The sequence below is a fragment of the Polypterus senegalus genome, chromosome 18, assembly GCF_016835505.1.
Source record: "Polypterus senegalus isolate Bchr_013 chromosome 18, ASM1683550v1, whole genome shotgun sequence".
NCBI lineage: Eukaryota > Metazoa > Chordata > Cladistia > Polypteriformes > Polypteridae > Polypterus > Polypterus senegalus.
Window position 1 is genome coordinate 86,180,014 of NC_053171.1, and position 19,881 is coordinate 86,199,894.

General features: G+C 39.6%; 1 protein-coding gene across 1 annotated transcript in view; it reads left to right on the plus strand.

The window, feature by feature from the left end:
• Positions 1-19,881, plus strand: part of ttc7b (tetratricopeptide repeat domain 7B) — a 176,557-nt gene that overhangs the window by 100,116 nt on the left and 56,560 nt on the right. Inside the window, exons 7-11 of the mRNA XM_039741203.1 lie at positions 7,292-7,464; positions 11,005-11,068; positions 11,418-11,555; positions 14,408-14,491; positions 16,494-16,598. Of these exons, the coding sequence (XP_039597137.1) occupies positions 7,292-7,464; positions 11,005-11,068; positions 11,418-11,555; positions 14,408-14,491; positions 16,494-16,598 (564 nt within the window). The remainder of the gene's footprint in view (positions 1-7,291; positions 7,465-11,004; positions 11,069-11,417; positions 11,556-14,407; positions 14,492-16,493; positions 16,599-19,881) is intronic.

Sequence of the window (19,881 nt, forward strand, 5' to 3'; positions counted from 1 at the left end):
TTATTTCATGATACCCAAATATAATTTTCGGTAGGGATGTCACAAGAATCAATATTTCAGTACAAATTCAGTATGAAAAGTCCAACAGTGTGATGTGTCACAAAACGAGTCAAAGACAGAAAAAGGTTTGGGGCAGCCACCCATGTAATTTGGTATCCTGGCTGCAACTTCGTTTTCTTTCCAATACCAGCACTGAAGTGCTTACAACAGAGTCCAAAACAAGACTGACACAGAAGGGAAAAGGGAAGGCTTTTAAAGGGGGAGACAGGAAGTGAGGTCATAAGGGTCGGGCACGTGTTCATTGTTCATTGGTTTAGTCCCGGATGTGACATCAGGGGGGCCGGAGCTGGCAAGGTCTGTCTCCATTGGCTCGGTCCCAGAAGTGACGTCCAGAGAGACAGGTGGAACCTCCCGGGTTAGGTCTACAGGGAAGTGAGAAAGAGAGTTAGTGCGCTCTGCCACATCCCGGCATGGCTCAGAACTGCCTTCACTCGAGCCCTTTAGCTGCCTCCCATGCGCGTGTGTGACAAGGCCCCCCCCTCAGCCCAGACCCGTCGGGTCGGGCGACCTTAACCGAGAGGTCGTGAAACCGAGAGAGAGCATCGGCGTTGGCATGGAGAGCACCCGGCGATGAACGAGCGAAAACTTGTACGGCTGCAGGTCAAGAAACCACCGGGTGACCCGCGGATTCGACTCCTTGTGCAGGGCCATCCACTGTAGAGGTGCATGGTCCGTGACAAGGGTGAACTCACGGCCCAACAGGTAGTACCTCAGCTGAGTGATCGCCCATTTAATCGCCAGAGCCTCCCTCTCCACCGCCGCATACCTGGTCTCCCGGTCCAACAGTTTCCGCTCAGGAACATGACGGGTGTTGACACCATCGACACTTTGGCTCAGCACGGCTCCCAGGCCTGTGTCCGAAGCGTCCGCCTGGAGGATGAAAGGCAAAGAAAAGTTAGGTGCCATCAAAATAGGTGCGGACGTAAGGGCCTTCTTCAAGTCACCAAATGCAGCGTCTGTTTTGCAGTCCATACCACAATGTTCGGGCCCTCTTCTTTGTTAAATCAGTCAAGGCGCCGCTTTCTCAAAACCGGGTACAAACCGGCGGTAGTACCCGCTAACCCGAAAGGCTTGGACCTGCCGCTTGGTTCATGGACGGGCCATTTCAGAATGGCATCAATTTTGGAGCACTGTGGCCTTACGGTACCCCACCCACCAGGTAGCCTAAATATTTGGCCTCGCTTAATCCAAAGAAACATTTCTTGGGATTAATCCGAGCCCGCCTCACCAAGTGTCCGTAATACCGCTTGGACATGCTGTAGGTGTTCCTTCCATGTGCTGGAATAGATGACCACGCCATCTAGGTAGGCAGCACTGTATGAGTTATGAGGCCGAAGCACTTTGTCCACCAGACGCTGAAAGGTTGCTGGAGCCCCGTGTAACCCAAATGGAAGGACACGATACTGCCAGTGTCCGCTAGGGGTACTAAACGCGTTTTTCCTTCGGAGTCCGTTAAAGGAACCTGCCAGTACCCTTTGTCATGTCAAGTGTGGTCAGGTATTGAGCCTGTCCAAGCCTCTCGAGGAGGTCGCCCCGCGTGGCATTGGATAGGCATCAAATTGGGAGACTTGGTTGCCGACGGAAGTCATTGCAGAACCTCCAACTCCGCCAGGCTTACCGACGAGCACAATGGGGCTGGACCAGGGACTATAACTCTCCTCAATTACACCTAGTTCCAGCATGCGCTTGATCTCAGCTCCACTTCAGCCTTTTTGCCTCGGGAAGACGGTGCAGGCGTTCTCGGACAACAACCCCGGGCTCTGTCACAATGTTGTGCTCAATCAGAGAGGTCCTTCCGGGGTGTTCACTGACTACCTCTCGAACGGTCCGGATAACTGTTTCCAGCTCCTGCCGCTGCCTGGGTCTCAAGTCTGCGCCAAAGTTAAGGTCGTGTGTGAGCGAAGAGTGAGCGGGCTGGCCGGAGGAGGGATCAGGGTCCCTGTCCTTCCACGGTTTCAGCAGGTTCACATGATATACCGCTCCTTTGGCCGACGATTGGGTTGACTCACCAAATAGTCGACCAGTCCCTTCCTCTCCTTAACTTCAGAGGGGCCCTGCCAGTGGGCAAGCAACTTAGAGTGGGAGGTAGGCACTAGGACCATGACCCGATCTCCGGGTGGAACTCCCAAGAGACGTGCGGTTGTAGTAGCGAACCTGTGCTGCTTGAGCCTCCTCCATGTGACTTTTAAGGACAGGCGAATCTTTCCAAATCTATCGCAGAACTGCGCGATATACTCCAGTATGTTAGTGGTGGGAAGAGCCTCTTCTTCCCAGCCTTCTTTCAAAATATCCAATATGCCCCGAGGTTGTCGCCCATACAGTAGTTCAAAGGGGAGAACCCGTGGAGGCTTGTGGGACTCCCGATAGGCAAAAGGACGAGGGGAGGAGCTGATCCCAGTTCCTTCCATCCTCGCTGACCACCTTACGTAGCATTTGCTTGAGAGTTTGATTAAACCTCTCTACTAATCCGCCGGTTTGAGGATGATACACCGAGGTTTTAAATGCTTTATTTTCAGTAATCTGGCAGTCTCCTTGAACGTCTCCGAGGTGAAGGGGTCCCCTGGTCTGTCAAGACTTCTTTGGGGATCCCCACGCTGAATACCCCTAGTAATTCCCGCGCGATGGCTTTAGAGGTAGCTGAGCGCAACGGAACAGCTTCGGGTATCGTGTAGCATAATCCACGAGGACTAAAATGTACTTGTGTCCTCGGCTGAGGGCTCTAGAGGTCCCACCAGGTCGACCCGATTCTGTGGAAGGGAACGCCAATCAAGGGAATAGGAACAAGAGGAGCACGGTCCCTCCTAGGAATCTGTCGCAGTTGACACTCCGGGCAGGAAGCGCCAAAGCACTAACCTCCTCATTAATTCCTGGCCAGTAAAACCGGAGCTTGATCCGCTCCAGAGTTTTTTCGGTGCCCAGGTGGCCACCTAGGAGGTGGGCGTGTGCTAGCTCGCAGACCTGCCGCCGGAAGGTACGCGGCACTAGCAGCAGCCTGCCTCCTGCCCGCCATGCATTGCTACACGGTAAAGGAGGTCATTATCTAACACAAAGTAGGGGCCCTGTGGCATCGACTGACTAGTGCGCTGGCCATTGACAAGGACCACTGCATTTTTACAAACTTCAGGGAGTCGTCATTCCATTGCTCCCTTTGAAAGAAGCCGGCGTCTTTTAAATTGAAACCGCAACACGGAGAGAGGGTCAGCGCCGACCTCAATGGGCGTGGTTTCCTCCCGCCCGCCGGCGCTGGTGGATGACGTGTCAGCCTGCGACGGCCGGAGTTGCCACGCCAGCCAGGACGGCTGCTTCACCTCTCTCTGCCGGCTGATTACACGGCGTGGAGGCAGCTTGAGACGGTTCATCTCCGGCCATAACGAGGCCCAACTTAACCCCGGGAGTGGTATGTGTCTCACCGCTTTTAATGTCAGACCAGTCCCGCCCTAGTATCACCGGGTGCGGAGGATCAGGAAGGATTGCCACGGTTACTTTCTGGACTGATCCTCCGTAGCTAATGACACAAGCGGCGGTGCTGTACCAGCGGTTTTCCCCGTGGACACAGGTTATACTGGTCTTGAATTTTAGCCATTGTCGCGGTAGCACAAAACGGCGGGCAACAATGGAAATGTTGCTGCCGGAATCGAGCAGAGCGGAAGTTTTAAACCCGTTAACGATCACCACGTCTGTATGCGGGACCGTCAACGGGTTTGTCAGAGCACACCAAGCCCTCCTCCCCCTCCACCTGCATTCCTCCTCGCCTCCAAGCGGTTTTTGCGCCAGCGCGCTGGACGCCGATGCAAGCTCCGGGTTATACAGGGAGGGGCTAGGTCTTGGGACATACCCCGGCTGAGTTTGGCAGAAGGACGGTTCAGCTCTCCCAGAGTGTGAGGCCGCCCTCTGTGTTTCCAGAAGCTCTATGAGCTCAGACATGTTCTTAAACTGCACGCCCCAGACCGGCTGGGTGAAGCCCTGGGGAAGTGCTTTCAGGAGCAGATAGCACGCTACCTGCTCAATGACCTGGTGGGGCTTGTTTTCCAAGGGCCGTAGCCACTGCCATACTTTTGCCCATAAGGACCAGGCTTGTTTACTGGTCGGCCTCTCAGGGTCCAACCTCCACCTTGTTATTTTACTCACCTGCCAGTCTGGGGCACCCCAAGGTGGTAAAGGGGCTGTGGTTTCACTGGGGGCAGGCACTCTCCCCAAGAGAGCATACTGAGTCCCTCTTGTCTCCCTCCAGGGCAGCCCATTGGTGAGCCCCACCCGCACACTCCCTGGCCTCTCTAGACGGCCTAGTTCTGCGTGCTGGGAGCGGAGCCCGCACCGGGTCTCGCCGAACCACGGGGCACCCTCCCCGCCTGAATACTCGGCCCCGGTACGCTCCCACCTGGGTGTTTTGCAGGTCCTGTCCCCTTCTCTTCTGGGACTTCTCCATCCTGCCGACTACGCCACTGTCACAAAACGAGTCAAAGACAGAAAAAGGTTTGGGGCAGCCACCCATGTAATTTGGTATCCTGGCTGCAACGTTTTCTTTCCAATACCAGCACTGAAGTGCTTACAACAGAGTCCAAAACAAGACTGACACAGAAGGGAAAAGGGAAGGCTTTTAAAGGGGGAGACAGGAAGTGAGGTCATAAGGGTCGGGCACGTGTTCATTGTTCATTGGTTTAGTCCCGGATGTGACATCAGGGGCCGGAGCTGGCAAGGTCTGTCTCCATTGGCTCGGTCCCAGAAGTGACGTCCAGAGAGACAGGTGGAACCTCCCGGGTTAGGTCTACAGGGAAGTGAGAAAGAGAGTTAGTGCGCTCTGCCACATCCCGGCATGGCTCAGAACTGCCTTCACTCGAGCCCTTTAGCTGCCTCCCATGCGCGCGTGTGTGACAGATGGTACTACATTTTCACAGTATTGCTAGTACCAAGAAAGTCGGTCCAAATTACTTTGAAAGGCACAACAACACATGATAAAAAACGTCAGTAAAAACTGCATATATAAATGGCTCATAGTGTTGTTGCTACAGTACCACATCAGCACATATTGGAAAACAGCTGAAGAATTTCAGCATCTGAGTTCAGGTATCATACTTGTTATTTATTTAAAAATAAACCAAAAAGCAAGACGCACACAGGCTCACATTATTTCCGCTTTCATCATATTATGAATTTAGTTCAGATACAGATTTGTATGTTCTTTGAGAGCAAAATAATGTTATCGCTCAAATGAAGTATAATCGTTTAACTTCTATTGTCACACATTTGTAAAAAGAGATGAAAAGATAACGGGATTAATCACTTTTAACAGTGTCCTACAGAGTCCCTATATATGAACGGAGCCTACACATTCATTCTCTGATTGTAGTGAGCACTTCTACAAGTGTCCATCAGTCCGAGCATCTTTTCCTTTGCAGTTCAAGGTTGCAGATCGAGTAAAGGGGTATCACATGCATCCACATTTACGCATATAGAACTGTGGGATATGGGACGTCTGGGAACATTAATAAAAGTTGCAGCAAGTAAACAAAGACGCAAGATTCAAGCAAAGTGGCTAATGGGCTCGTGTATTCCAGTGATGGTATAAGTTGCTTCATTTCTCAATAGCAAAATGCAATTTATTTAGTGTTTCAGTGCTTCATGGGACAAGGCACATCTTCATATAAATATGACACCTACTGTGTTAACAGAGACGCACAATTGCCGAAACATGCGATTAGCACAACAAGCAAAACGGTACACTTCATTGCTAAACAGAAATCTTTGATCACTGAATTTGCATCATTAATCTGAAGGCTAACTCATTAGTTTGTTTCCAATCACACAGGAAGTTTTAAAGTTGGGACAAAAGTAAAAAAGAAGGGGCAGATTTGGATAATTAAAGCACAGTGAGTTTCTGACATATGAAGTTTGAAATAATTTGACTCATTCCATTAAATGCTACTCTTTAGTAATATTTTTGAAATCAGCTAATGATGCAAATTGAAATCTTACAGTAGCAAATGTTTCAAACCTAACAGGTTGGTTCACTGAGAAACCAGACTTTAAAAGCATATTGTTGCAAAAACAGATTTAAAGAGTTGGTTGAAATAGAAATATCCTGATTTATCTTGGGATTCACTAATTCAACAGTTGATAAATAATAATATTTTAATTTTTATATCTAGAATAGATTTTAGGCAACATTTTTCAATTTACTGATACATCAGGTCGTCCATGATGACATTATTGTTTATAAACCCTATGCTGAAATCCCTCCCTAAGATGATAACCCCCTGTTCCCACCTCTGCCAAATTGCTTAGATGATAATTGGGTAACAACTTGATAGACAGACCAGTATTTTAAAGCTGTTGTTACAGTTAGTAGTTATATATTTTATATTGTATTACAGAAAAGGGCACAATACTGTTGACTTTAATAATGGTGATACTTTTTTAAATAAGCCACTGAAAAGGATTGAATATCGAGTATCGAGTACTGTCAAATTTCACTGATATTGTTATTGAATACAAAAATTCTGGTGTTGTGACATCCCTAATTTTTGGACATCTAAAATACAAAGATGTCTTTAATGTGTTTCCAGAAATCTTATAATGCATTTTGAAATATTTTAAGATAGACAACAAGTCTTAATAAAAGAACAAGAAACTTAACAGAAAGTGCTAAAAAAAAAAGGGAATTGCAGATATCTGAAAATGTATTCTGGATCAATTTAAAGTAAAGCATATTAAAATGTATCTCAGATCTTGAAATGTACATGAAGTTATTTTGAGATATCCTGAAATTTATTTGAGGTGTCTCAGAATATACAGTATTATCGATATCTTAAAATGTAAAAAATAATTTATTTTTTATATCGATATCCAATTGCATTTTATTACTACAAGCGTTGCAAAATTCATTTCAAAAGATGTCGCATCATTAACTCTGAATATTCCCAAAAGTGTTTAGCAGATGGATCGGCTGAAATTGGCTTATAGTGCGTAGATTTATCTTAATGCTGAGTCTAGAACCAAAGCTGTTACTAATGACAGCAAGGCATATGCTGGGTCTGTATAGAATACAGTGTCGTCACAGATCAAGCACAGCCAGTCACTGCAAGTGTTCCCATTTGAAGTCAGCTAGACAAGATACTTTTAAAAAAAGGAAACATGAACATTCTATGAAGGAGATATTAAAGCCTAGAATGTAGCGTGTATTTCAACAATAAAAAATGAGTAATATTATGTAACCTATCCATTGTTTCCACAGACCATTGCCAGGCAGTTGGCAGAAATTTTATTGAGAGGTATGTGTGAACAGAGCTACTGGAATCCCCTGGAGGACCCCCCTCATCATTCTCCACTTGATGATCCTCTAAGGCAAACATCAAACACTAAAGATTATGCTCTTAGTAGGAGACCAAAGGTGTATTCTGGAGAAAAGTATGTTTTTATTTTGGTAATTGTTTTTATCTTGTGTTAATATGTGCTCAAATCCAAGGTTCTGAGTAGGGATTTAAGATGAAGAAAACAGTGAAATGAATTCAGCACACGTTAGTGCAGTTAGAAATTGTTAAATGTAGAAATATGTTGTTGTGTGTAGTCTGTAATTTACAATACTTCATTACTACATACCCTCATACATTAGTTAAATGTAGAAATATGTTTTTGTGAGTAGTCTGTATTATACTATACTTCATTACTACATACCCTTATACATTATGGTGTGTGTGCGCTAGAGGAATTGCCAGTCAATATTAAACAGTAAGAAAAACAACACCAAAAAATCTTAAAAGAAATTAAGCCAACATCAATGTTACCCAAATTCTTTACATTTAATTTGAAATGTGAACGTCATGGTTTGAAAATATTCATCACCTATTCTGTTACACTGGTTTAGCTGCGCTACATTGAGTTCCTTGTTAAAAAACTTATGGTTCCTTCAATTGGCAGTTACAATTTTAGATCAAATACTGTTATGACCATAAGAGTTTCAGATCTGCAACTGCATGTCAGTTCAGTTCAAAAAAGGGAGTAAGAGGCAATAGAGATGGTCACATAGAACCCTAAAACACCCAAATACAATCCCACTTCACATATTTTTGACATCATCAAGGACCCCCCCAAACAAATAAAGGCTCACTTCCTAGCCCTGTTCACCCCATGAGGCAGCCCTCAAAACCATCACCATAAAAGTGAGAAGAATGTGAAGATACCAAACTCTGTATAGGGCAGACTGTTCTCCCATTAACTGTTCCTCACAGAACTACAGAATACCATTGCTGAGATGGAAAAATCCATTCAGAAAATGATACATTGAACTAGGCCAGGGGTGGGCAAAGTCATTCCTGGAGGGCCACAGTGGCTTCAGGTTTTTGCTACAACCAAATTTCTTAATAAGAGGCACTTATTGCTCAAGTAAGAGCTCATTTATACTTCACGCGACGCGACGCATGCTGCAGTGAACGCTCCTGCTACGCAAGCGTTGTAGTATTCATACTTGCGTGCGTTCTTTACGTAAATCTGGAGGAATCCACCAGGCGGCAGTGCGAGATATTATCGTGGTGAGTACATGTTCTGCTTCTCTGTGTTGTGAATTGCCTAAAACACCTATTAAATTCCGATAACACCTTACCGCAATATCTCTGAAAAGGATGTTTATTGATTAAATCCATAAATCCAGGGATGTATGTGTCCATTCCAGGAAGCATTGGGCACGAGTGAGAAACAGTCCCTTGACGAGGCCTCAGCTCATCGCAAGGTGAATACAAGCACACACATACACTAGCGTCATTTTAGCGGCACCAAATCCCCAAATCTGCATATCTTTGGAAGGAAACCGGAGCACAGTGTGGAATACAAGCAGGAAATACCAGCAACGTAACTCCCTGCGAGACAGCAGTGCTATCGCTCCGCCACCGTGACACCCCCATGTGTGTAATTAACAGTATTCATTATTTAAACGAAATTATATGTAAAATGTAACATACACATTTTAATGCATTTCATCATGAAAGTGATATCAAGTATAAATCTAAAGATTCTAAATGTGCAGAGAGTTGGAATATCATACATTTAATTTGTTCTGTGTGGTGATCTATTGCTGCTGAAGCAAAATGCCGACATACAGATGCATTTGTGGTGCTTTTATATTCAAGCGTCGCATATTCCCGATCGTAATGACACGATACATTTTAAAAGTCTCACATACCATCTTTTGTGCCATCTATTTTTTATTGTTTTACTTTACCTGCTGTCAGGTCCAAGAAGCTCGTAGCGATTAAAAACTGGGATGGCGTTTGCGACCGTCTGCTTTAATGATAAAGTAAACTACGAGGTTAAAGTGGAAATTTCGAGATTAAAGCCGAAATTTCCACTTTAATCACAAAATACACGTTTTCACCATGTCCTTTATTTTTTTCTCAGTGGCTCAAATATAACGCTATACATTATGTTGCTGTTGTTAAGTTGCAAAAATTAAAAAGTAAAAAAGACATATATAAATGACACGATACATTTTAAAAGTCTCACATACCATCTTTTGTGCCGTCTATTTTTTTGCAACTTCACATCGGCAACATAATGTATAGCGCTGTATTTGAGCCATTCATCAAACAGCAAAGCGTGCACATCGATCCCCGAAGGATCTCCATAGAGGCTTACTGTCACATGTAGATAGTAAACAGAGACTCTGACGTCACGTTCCGACTTTTAGCACACTGCGCCCCGACTTTTTGCTGGTACTGCAACTCGCGCACGCGTTGTGTTAATTTCTGAGGACCTGCTCAGAGGACGCGTGAAATGAACGCTGGGAACGCGTGATAGCCATGATGCGGGCGCGTACGCGTTCTGAGCGTGAAGTATAAATGAGCCCTAACACTTCAGCTTCATTTTAGTTGCCTCACTTGTTAAGATTTTGAACCCTTATTGCTTATTTTAGTCTTAAACAGCTGTATTCTTTGTTTTTAATTGCCCCTTATTAGCAATAACATGCAAATAACAAAAGAGACCAGCATTTCTCCATTGAACTTGTTTCCATTTACACCAGTGTGTATTTATCATGCACTATTGGGTTTAATGAAATACTTGGTAGGAAAGTAAAGAGAAAAAAGTGAAAGACTGAGAATTACTCCTCCATTTTAGACTTCAAAATATTTGGATGATATCCTAAGAAAGGGGAAGAAAATCTTGGATATGAGAATGACCTGACATAGCAGAGTTAAAGCACTAACAAGCCATGAAATTAAATTAATGGCAAGAATTGCTTTCTAATTAAGCAACTGGGTTAGAACAAAAACCTGCAGTCACTGCGGCCCTCCAGGACTGTGATTGAGGACCCCTATACTAGGCAGTATAGTGGAATGGTTAAATAGAAGTAACCTCAAGGAAAAAGGTGCATAATTGAATGGCTTTATGGTTACCAAGCAAAACTGATTATTTGTCCAACTCCATTCTTCCCATTTATCATAATAATGGTATCATCATATATCACTTAATAGCTTCTTCCCAGTTTAATGTAGAAATTGATCTTGTCAATCATTCATATCCATTGCACATGAATTTAAGTCAAACATTTCATGTTTTTAAATTATTAAGGGCCATACATTGTATGTGACTCTAAAGTAAATGCAAATAATAAAACTCGCAAATGAATATGCATTAATTGTGGACTGCTAACTGTATTTAAACAGAAAACATGTTTTTGTGTTGAAGTTCTTAAATAACGTATTGTAAAAGTTGATTTACAAAGTCTTTCATAGATATGGAAAGATCCAGTCTGAGTTTACATTTAATGCGGGTTGGCTTTTTAACTGAATTCAGGGGTTAACGTAAGCTGTACACTTTAGTGTCAAAAAGGACCAGCTTCCCCTTTATGTTTTTAATTTTGGTTTCTCGTTTTTCTTTCAAGAGTAGCACACTGCTTAAATATGCAGTAGAGTACTGCTGTGTTTCAAAGGTATTCATTTTTTTTTTCAATTTCAGCATATTTTGTCCTCAGGAGAACACAGAGGAAGCATTGCTTCTGCTCCTAATTAGTGAATCTATGGTAAGCTAAAACAAACTTGTTTTTTTATGCATTTATTTATTCATTCATTTAGAAGGAACATGCCTGTTTACTAGCCATGCTTTTTGCTAGTTCTAAACAGCTTTTTACTGGGCTTAAAATATACAGTATAGCCTTGATTTACTGGTAGCAGCATTTATTTGTTGCAGCTGTTTCACTGTCTAAAGCAGTGAACAATATATTTAGAGATTACAGTAGATATGGCTTATTATTTGAGTGCTAGGCAGCAGTGTATTAAGTGCTATGATGTAATGTGTGTTGTTCTTTTTCAAGCAGTTTTATTGAAATGTCATATCTCATTACATCTCTTTTTTTCCCCACTTTCTTTCAGGCTAACAGAGATGCTGTGTTAAGCAGAATACCAGAGCATAACAATGATCGCATTATTAGTTTACAGAGTGCATCTATTGTGTATGATCTCTTAACAATAGCACTCGGTAGAAGAGGGCAATATGAAATGCTGTCAGAGGTAATAAATTCAATAAAGGCAGTAACCTTAGTTTGTGTTTACTTCTTCTGATACTGGTTATATTTCACCTTACTTTAGAAAATGGATGTTCTTGAAGTACATGAATTTATGATAGATTTGTATTAGATTTCCAACATTATTTTAAACTAGGCTCACCCGCCTTTTAAGGCGACCGACTTTTAAGTTGACCACTTCTTAAGGCAATTCAATATGTAGATCAATTTGATATTTTATACAAACTCGTTAATTTGGTTATATTGCATTTGAGCGGTATTACTTTAATACTCGTAGTTTCTGTTATTTTTGTGATGAAATTTAAACTTTTTTTCTATATTGAGGTCGCCCTTTTGAACCCCCCTGATATTTATTATCCGGTGAGGCATTTGTACTCCATCAACTTTAATTATTTCCAGAGACATCATTTTGTCTATTTTTCCAGCGCATCGCGCACAAAAGCAAGGGAACGATGGGAGCACCAGAACTCTGCTCACATCATGTCGCTTCGTACCACAAGTTGCAAGTAGTAAGTCTGTGATAAGCAGAATACCGCTATGCTTTCCACTCACGGGATGGAAGGACAATCCCGACCGCTTTTATATAGTAAGAAAGAAGAAGAAGATATCGCACAGTCTGGAGTAGAAAATCATCTTTTACCTGGAAAAACGAAACTACAAATCCCATCGTGCATTGCAAAATGGATGGGCGTGTGTTAAACTCCGCGCCTGCGTAGCACTCACGGGACAGAAGGACAATCCCGACCGCTTTTATATAGTAAGAAAGAAGAAGAAGAAGATATCGCACAGTCTGGAATAGAAAATCATCTTTTACCTGGAAAAACGAAACTACAAATCCCATCGTGCATTGCAAAATGGATGGGGCGTGTGTCAAACTCCGCGCCTGCGTAGCACTCACGGGATGGAAGGACAATCCTGACAGCTTTTATATAGAAGGATGGTTAGTAAAGAGATGTAATTTGTTATTCATTCTCTTTTGGCAGAATTCACACATCAGGGAAGATAAAACAATTTCCAAAATGTCTTTGAACAGCACACATTTTTTAACATAAAATTAAGGTTAAGCTAAATATTTATTTTTTATTACATATTTCATTGCAGAACCTGTCTTAAAAGACTCCATAAAATAATGTAAGATACTTACTTTTACATGAAACAGTGACTGATACAGAAAATTAAGAGCCGAGTTTATATCCGCATCTCTGATTTAATCTAATTTTTTAGCTACTTGACTGTACTTGCCACAATTTATCCAAAAGTTGGTTAACCAAAACTATTAATAAATGTGTCTGTTAGTGGGTGTTAACAATCCCATCAATATGTGAGTTGTCAGCAGAGCTGTGGAGTCGAAGTCGGAGACAATTTTGGGTACCTGGGGTCTGAGTCGGCAAAAATTTACCAGCTCCGAATTTATAATAAATTTATAATAAAAAAATGTAACGTAAATGTAATGAAAAAAATACAGCAAGTTCATAACTTAAGCACTTCTCTGATGTAAGATTAAAGCCCAGTGCATAGTTGTGTTACTACTAGTGTGAAGTTCAGCTGCGCTATTATACAACCAGACATTCTCATATTGTAATCTGGATTATGGTACATTACAAAAAGTGTTTTCATTTTATTTCAGATATAATTTGTTTAACAAGTTCATTTGAGTGTAAACAAGTGTAATGGTGGAGGTGTATGCTATTGGCCTGGTGTGTGTTCAGGGGTTCTTCTCTTTTATTTAAACTGGCCAATACGGTAGAGAGTCAGCTTCCTGTCCAGTAGTTCTGTGGTTAAATGACGTGTATGTTACCTCCCTTCAGTCAACGTGGAAAATACATCAGCATATTAAATACAGAGGAGTCGGAGTCAGGGAGTCAGAATCAGAAGTACCGGAAACTAAGGAGTCGGAGTCGAAGGATTTATCTACCAAACCCTGCAGCCCTGGTTGTCGGGCACCACTGCCTGTTGGATAAATTCATATGTCTTGTAATAACTTTGACTTCTTATGGCACAATTAGTCTTTTATGCAATAATCAAGCCATTATGTAAAATGCATGTGCCTGTACCTGCTTATAATTAAGCTATTTAAAGTAAAACTTTATGGACTTACAGTTATACTGTTGAGCCTCTATTTCCATAATAGTTGTTGTAGTCAGTAAAAGCTATCACAGTTACTTGTTCATCTGTGTTAAACAAAATCACCATCAGCACTGTAGTTTTCACATAAAGCTACAATGAAATGTTCATACAGTGCAGGTTGCCAAATTAGAATTCTTTTGTGTTTGCTTCATTTATAAAGCAAAAATAGTCTTTTACATCAGGTAACCTGATTTTTTTTTGTGTTAAATAAAATGACAACTGGAGAGTGTCAACTTGTTGGCTGTTGGTTCAAAATGCAAGTAAGAATTTCAATGTATGCTGTACTTGTGACAGTATATCTACTATTTAAAGCTGTTATTTGTTTGGAAAAGTTTTCCTTTTGATGTTCATTATTATAGTTAGTTACCTGTTGATCATGGGCTTGTCATTCATCACATAAGAGATCAAGCAATTGAAGACTGGCTTCTTTTTTTCTGGAAAACCAGCTCATTCTTTTTTGCCTTCTTTATTTCATGGACTGGTCTTTCAGTACAATATTAATAACATGTTGCAACTGCATCCTTCAACACATTCTTAGCAGTCTTGATACACTTAATGGGAAATGCTAGAAATATGTATTTTTAGTTTTCAGATATAGTGAAGCATTTTACAGTGCCGAGTAATTTAAGAAGACAGTTGAAAGAATGATGGATAGTTTTCATTTATCTAAATTTGTTAAAAATATATATTTTGTTTTATTATGTTTATCAGTGTCTTGAAAGAGCAATGAAGTTTGTATTTGAAGAGTTTCATCTTTGGTACCAGTTTGCCTTGTCATTGATGGCTGCAGGTAAGGTAAGCATCTTTGAAACATAAAACTCCCTAAGTCTGGAAACTCCTTTTAGATGAACAGAAAAAAAAATATAGAAAACTGCAGCTATTCAGTGAGAATGCTATTTTTATTAAATAAAGCTGAAGATATTAAATATACATACCCATTTCCCACTAGCTGTCAGTACCGTAATGGTTCAGAGCCCACTTGGTGTAGTTTTCTTGCTACCAAAACACCAGTGGTATTTTGTAAACTTATTTATTGAAAGATCAGAAATATTTTTAACTATTAATGAATCACTCTTTACCACTGGTCTGAATGGCTTATTGAAATTTATTCAGTGCATTGCTGTTTGAAGTTGTAATAGTAAGTATATAAAGTAATTGAGGCTATGTCACTCAAGACATGATAGTAAAGATAGGTTTTGTAATTTTTCCTCAGTATTTGAGAGATTTTTGGACTATTTGGTATGTTGCTGACAGTAAATAATTTATAGATATAGTATATACATCAACATATCAGCTCTTGCACATTTTTCTAGACATTTTAGCTTCATTGATCTCTTTCTGTTTGTTTCTTTTATATCTTCATCACCACATGCACCCTTTGAATTTTTCTTAATTGTACTCCTTTTTCTGTCTTTTCTCTTTTGCACTGCATCTAATTCATGGCATCAACTTTGACAAATTGTTCTGCTGACTTGTTTTATTCCTTATTTTACTGCATTTCAATCAAGTCTTTTCTTCACCTTTAAGGTCTTAAGTACTCTTTACTTCAAGAATTCTCTTTTAATATTCCATGTTACATGTCCAATCTTTACTTTCTTGCAGTTTTGATTTGCACCATCCTTCTCATTCATTTAATCAAAAATGTTTTTGTTTCTTGATATGTATCTTCTTATCTCAACACAACTACATTCTTTATCTTCTGTCAAAATTTATTGACCGAGACCATCAAAAAATACACACGGGCTCTTTTTTCTGGGATCTTCACCTTTATATTTCTCTCTATTTAGTTGATCTGTACTTGTTTTGATATTTATTTACTTTCCATTATTTATCAATACACTCCTTTATGTATGTTTTCCAATCCACATTCAATTTATAGTACAGTATTTTACATTAATTATCACATTATTCACATTAATTCTAAAAGTAGTGTCTGTTAACGTCCAGGCATTTCATCCATTTTTTTTTTCATAATTCTTTTTTCATTTTGAGATAGTGTTGCTAAATCCATCCATCCATTATCCAACCCACTACATCCTAACTACAGGGTCACGGGTGTCTGCTGGAGCCAATCCCAGCCAACACAAACCCGGGGCAGGGCGCCAGGCCCACTGCAGGTGTTGCTAAATAATTGTGCAAATTCTTTTTCGTGGATTACGGAATTCACTTTCAAACTCCCAATTCAGTTTACTAATCATCTTTTTCAAAAGCTTAATATGGTTTTCCGGTGTTAGAGATGAATCCTCTAAGGTGCATGCAATAGGTTATGAATAAGAATTGTTTATGCCTTCATGTGATTTTCACCAATTTCATTTCTATATTTCCCACCTAGTACAATAGTTGTTCTTCTTTTCTATTAATTGTTTATCTATGTCATTTTTTTATTTTCCTTTCATGCTAATCTCTGCTATTTTCCTCCATGTTTCGTATTTACTCTCACCAATAATTTAAGACATTGTTTCCCTTTCTTCCTTTTTCCTTTCAGTGTTCCTCACATATGTTTTCTGTGTTTCACTCTCCTATATTCTGTTATTTTGTGATTTTTCAGAATTTCTTTTAATAAATGATCCTCTATGTCACTCTTTCTCTCTTCTCTCTCATTTTTCCTCCTCTTCCTTTGTCAGCTTCTTCTGCTTCAGATTATTTTTCTCCTTATTTCTTGTATAATTTCTTCTGAAATGATTTGAACTAAATACATGATAGCACTAGTATTGAATTAACTTTATTTTGGATGGATGAATGATTGGTTTCTAATTTTACATGTCATTTTGATGGTTTTCTCACTTTCCTAATCAAGTCAGCACGTGCAGTGAGAGTTCTTAAAGAATGCATTCGACTAAAGCCTGATGACCCAACTATTCCCCTTTTGGCTGTTAAGTTGTGTATTGGAACATTACATTGGGTAAGCCATTTAAATTTTTTTTTTACTTAAAGGGCATCCTATGCACGTTTAAAAAATAAAAGAAACACCAAGATTGTCAAATCTGCCAAGTTGAGATCAATTTATTTGACTCTAAATTTGCCTTTTATGAGCGAGTGTACCCTGCAGTGGAATTAGGATCCCTATCTTGCACCAGATGCTGTTGAAATGGCCTCTGACTCCCCCATGACTCTGTAATGGAGAAGTTGAGTTTAGCATCTAAATAATTGGATTGATCTTTTTAGTATGATAGAATTTAAAATTGCATACTTTAATTTTCTGAATATATTTTCCCAATTACTTTCCGTGTTTTTATATTTCCTTTTCTCTGTATTTTCTATTTTACAACCAGGTAGCTGATGTTTGACTTGCATTGTAACTATTCTGAAAGAATACATGAACGTTTGTGTGTTTTCCATGCAAATTAAATATAATTTTATATGAGTAGCAAACTTTTGTATGGACCCAGAAAAACAGAAATTAAAACCTCAGATACAGTGTAGTTATGTTTTTCGCTCATGTTTAAGATGTAATTGTTTAGAAATTATTTTTAAAGGATTCCTGTAAAGGCACTCCATTCAAATTAATTTATAGCATCTTGGAGTGATATCTCTCTATTATATAAAAAAATCTTGGGACAAGATGAGACTTTTTCAGAGAGATAATTTCAAGTCCCGCGAGATGAGACTTTGTGCCAAGAGATGAATTGAAAACTTAACAGGTCCAAGTGGGGGCAGAAATAAAAGACAAACAGTAGAAGACAAAGTAAAACGTCGTAAAGAGGTTCAAAACCATTGGCGCGATACACATACAGAGATTATGAAAGTACTGAAATTCAAAAGTCTCAGAAAACTGATAGTAAAGATCACATTAACGCTAACAAATTGAAATTATTACTCAGTGAAAATAATGGAACGATGAAAAGAGATGTAGGTGACATGACAGAAGTATGTAGATATTGCTTGGCTTTAAAGTTTAAGTCGGAGACTTATAGATCGTCTAATTCGTGTTGTCTTCAGGGAAAAGTAGTGTTTCTTCTCAGTGAAGAGGCGTATCCACGAGAAATAAAAGATTTGTTATTTGGTGAAAGTGAAATCCACAAACACTACAGGCAAAATATCAGAATCTACAATAATCTGCTCACGTTTGCGTCATTCAATACACAAAACGTAGATTTACACGATTCAGGACCATATGCTATGAGAATCTGTGGTCCTGCAACAATTAAAGCTGCTACAAGTTTAATTTCAAAGAAAGGACAATTCAGTCAGGTTTATATTTATGATCACGAATAAGCGATGTAACATAGAATCGAAAGAGTTAAACGATCGGACGTATTAGAAATTCCACAGCCAATAATGGATACAAAGCACACACTTTAATTTTACGAGTGATGTATGAGAGATTTTTTAGTACACTTTTTAACTTAATATAAGCGTGGTTTTTAAAAAGCATTTTTTATATATATATTGTTTTCAACTTTTTAGTCTTAGGTTTGTTTTAGTATAATTTTGTAATCAATATTTTAACACTTCCTTTAATATTTCCATCTGTTACTAGTGCCATCTATTGGTGAAATCTTTAACTATTCTTCATATGAAAATTTCATTTAATTAACATGGATTAATTGATTAGTTAGTGAAACAGATTATTGATTCATGTATTGTCATCGTAAGTGAGTAAGTGTGCAAAATGTCAAGTCATTTTGAGGAAGTGGGTTAAATATCGATTACAAGATTTGTACCAGGCAACAAACAGGTGAAGTTAAAATAAGCGTGATAATAATAATAATAATAAAAACAATCCAATATATAAAAACTAAATTTTGACCTTAAATAAAATATTCTTTTGTTTTTCTTGTTATCCTTCCATTGACCAATCTGTATTAAAATCGATTAAAGCATCAGAATTAAAAGCTTTTAAAAACAACAAAATATTTCAATTAAGGTCAAAATTGAAATCCGTTTTTGTACACCACTCAGTACTTTCATTTGTATTGACTGAGTATGAATTGTGGAATTGCAGTGGAAAATTTAGAACACATGGAGGGTGCAGAGCAAATGTGCTCTCTCTGGCCGCTATAAATGTAACATTCATACTTAGCCGAATATGTACCTTACCTTATATGTGTGTGTAAAGAATGCTGATTAGATATGAAACATAACCAATACTCAATGTGCATGCTGCCAACTGAATAGTGAATAAGCTACTCTTTTGGGTTCATATATTTGTAAATCTCACTCTAAAGGAGCCAGTGTCTCACCAGCCATGAACCTCACCACATGTCACTCTCAAATAATAGATTTTCAGTTGGTCTCAGACAGTTTTTGTTTCCTAGCTATGTCTCATATGCTCTGGGCTCCTTCCTGCATAACAAAGATTTATAAATCAGGTTGATGGGCATCCCTTAAAATTCCCCAGTGTTACTGAATGTGGATCTGTGCATTAATATGCTGTTCAATAGAGCTGTACCCAACCCAAAGTGGTGTTCTCATATTATACCTGTGTTACTGGTGGTGTTCCCATTCGTCTAAATAGAAGCCATCTAGAGAGGATTTACAGTTTAGTGCTGTTTTTAATGTATTCCATGTCTTTAGATATATATTCTTGATTCTCATTATGTTTTCCAGTGCTTTTTGGACTAGTATTTTTCATTAATTAAAAATGACTGTGGCTTATATTTACAGAGAGGTGCACCCACTTTCCTTCTTTACATTCAAGTTGTGTCCCAGGAAAGCACAATGAGACATTTGTCTTTCCTTTTGCCTTCTGGTTTGTCTTCTAAGCCATCACGAATCTTGAGGCTTGAGCTGTGCAAACAGTCCCTTGTGGGTCAGACTGTCCACTTTGTTTCATTTTTTTTTATTTTTATTAATAATCAGTTAAACCATTTAATCCAGTTTTTAGTAAGAAGGTTTTTCTCACTGTGTAAATTGAATCACAACAGTTAAAATAAAAACAGTAGCTTTCCTGAATGCAACACAGTTTTGAAACATTCAGAGACCAGACACTGCCTTTTAAGAATTTGTACTTTCAAACATTATACGGTGTTTTGTATTTTCATTTTGTAAGAATTCTAGTACTAGTGTGTACTAATAAGTGGTGAATATTAAGCAAACTGAAATAAATATTTGAAACTGCAGTTTTATTGCATCTCTACATTTTTAAAGCACCACTGTGATTCCAGGAAATTGTGCTTAACGTATGCTAATTATTTTCATGAACATAATACTCATACATAAAAGTTTAAAGCCCACAATGAACA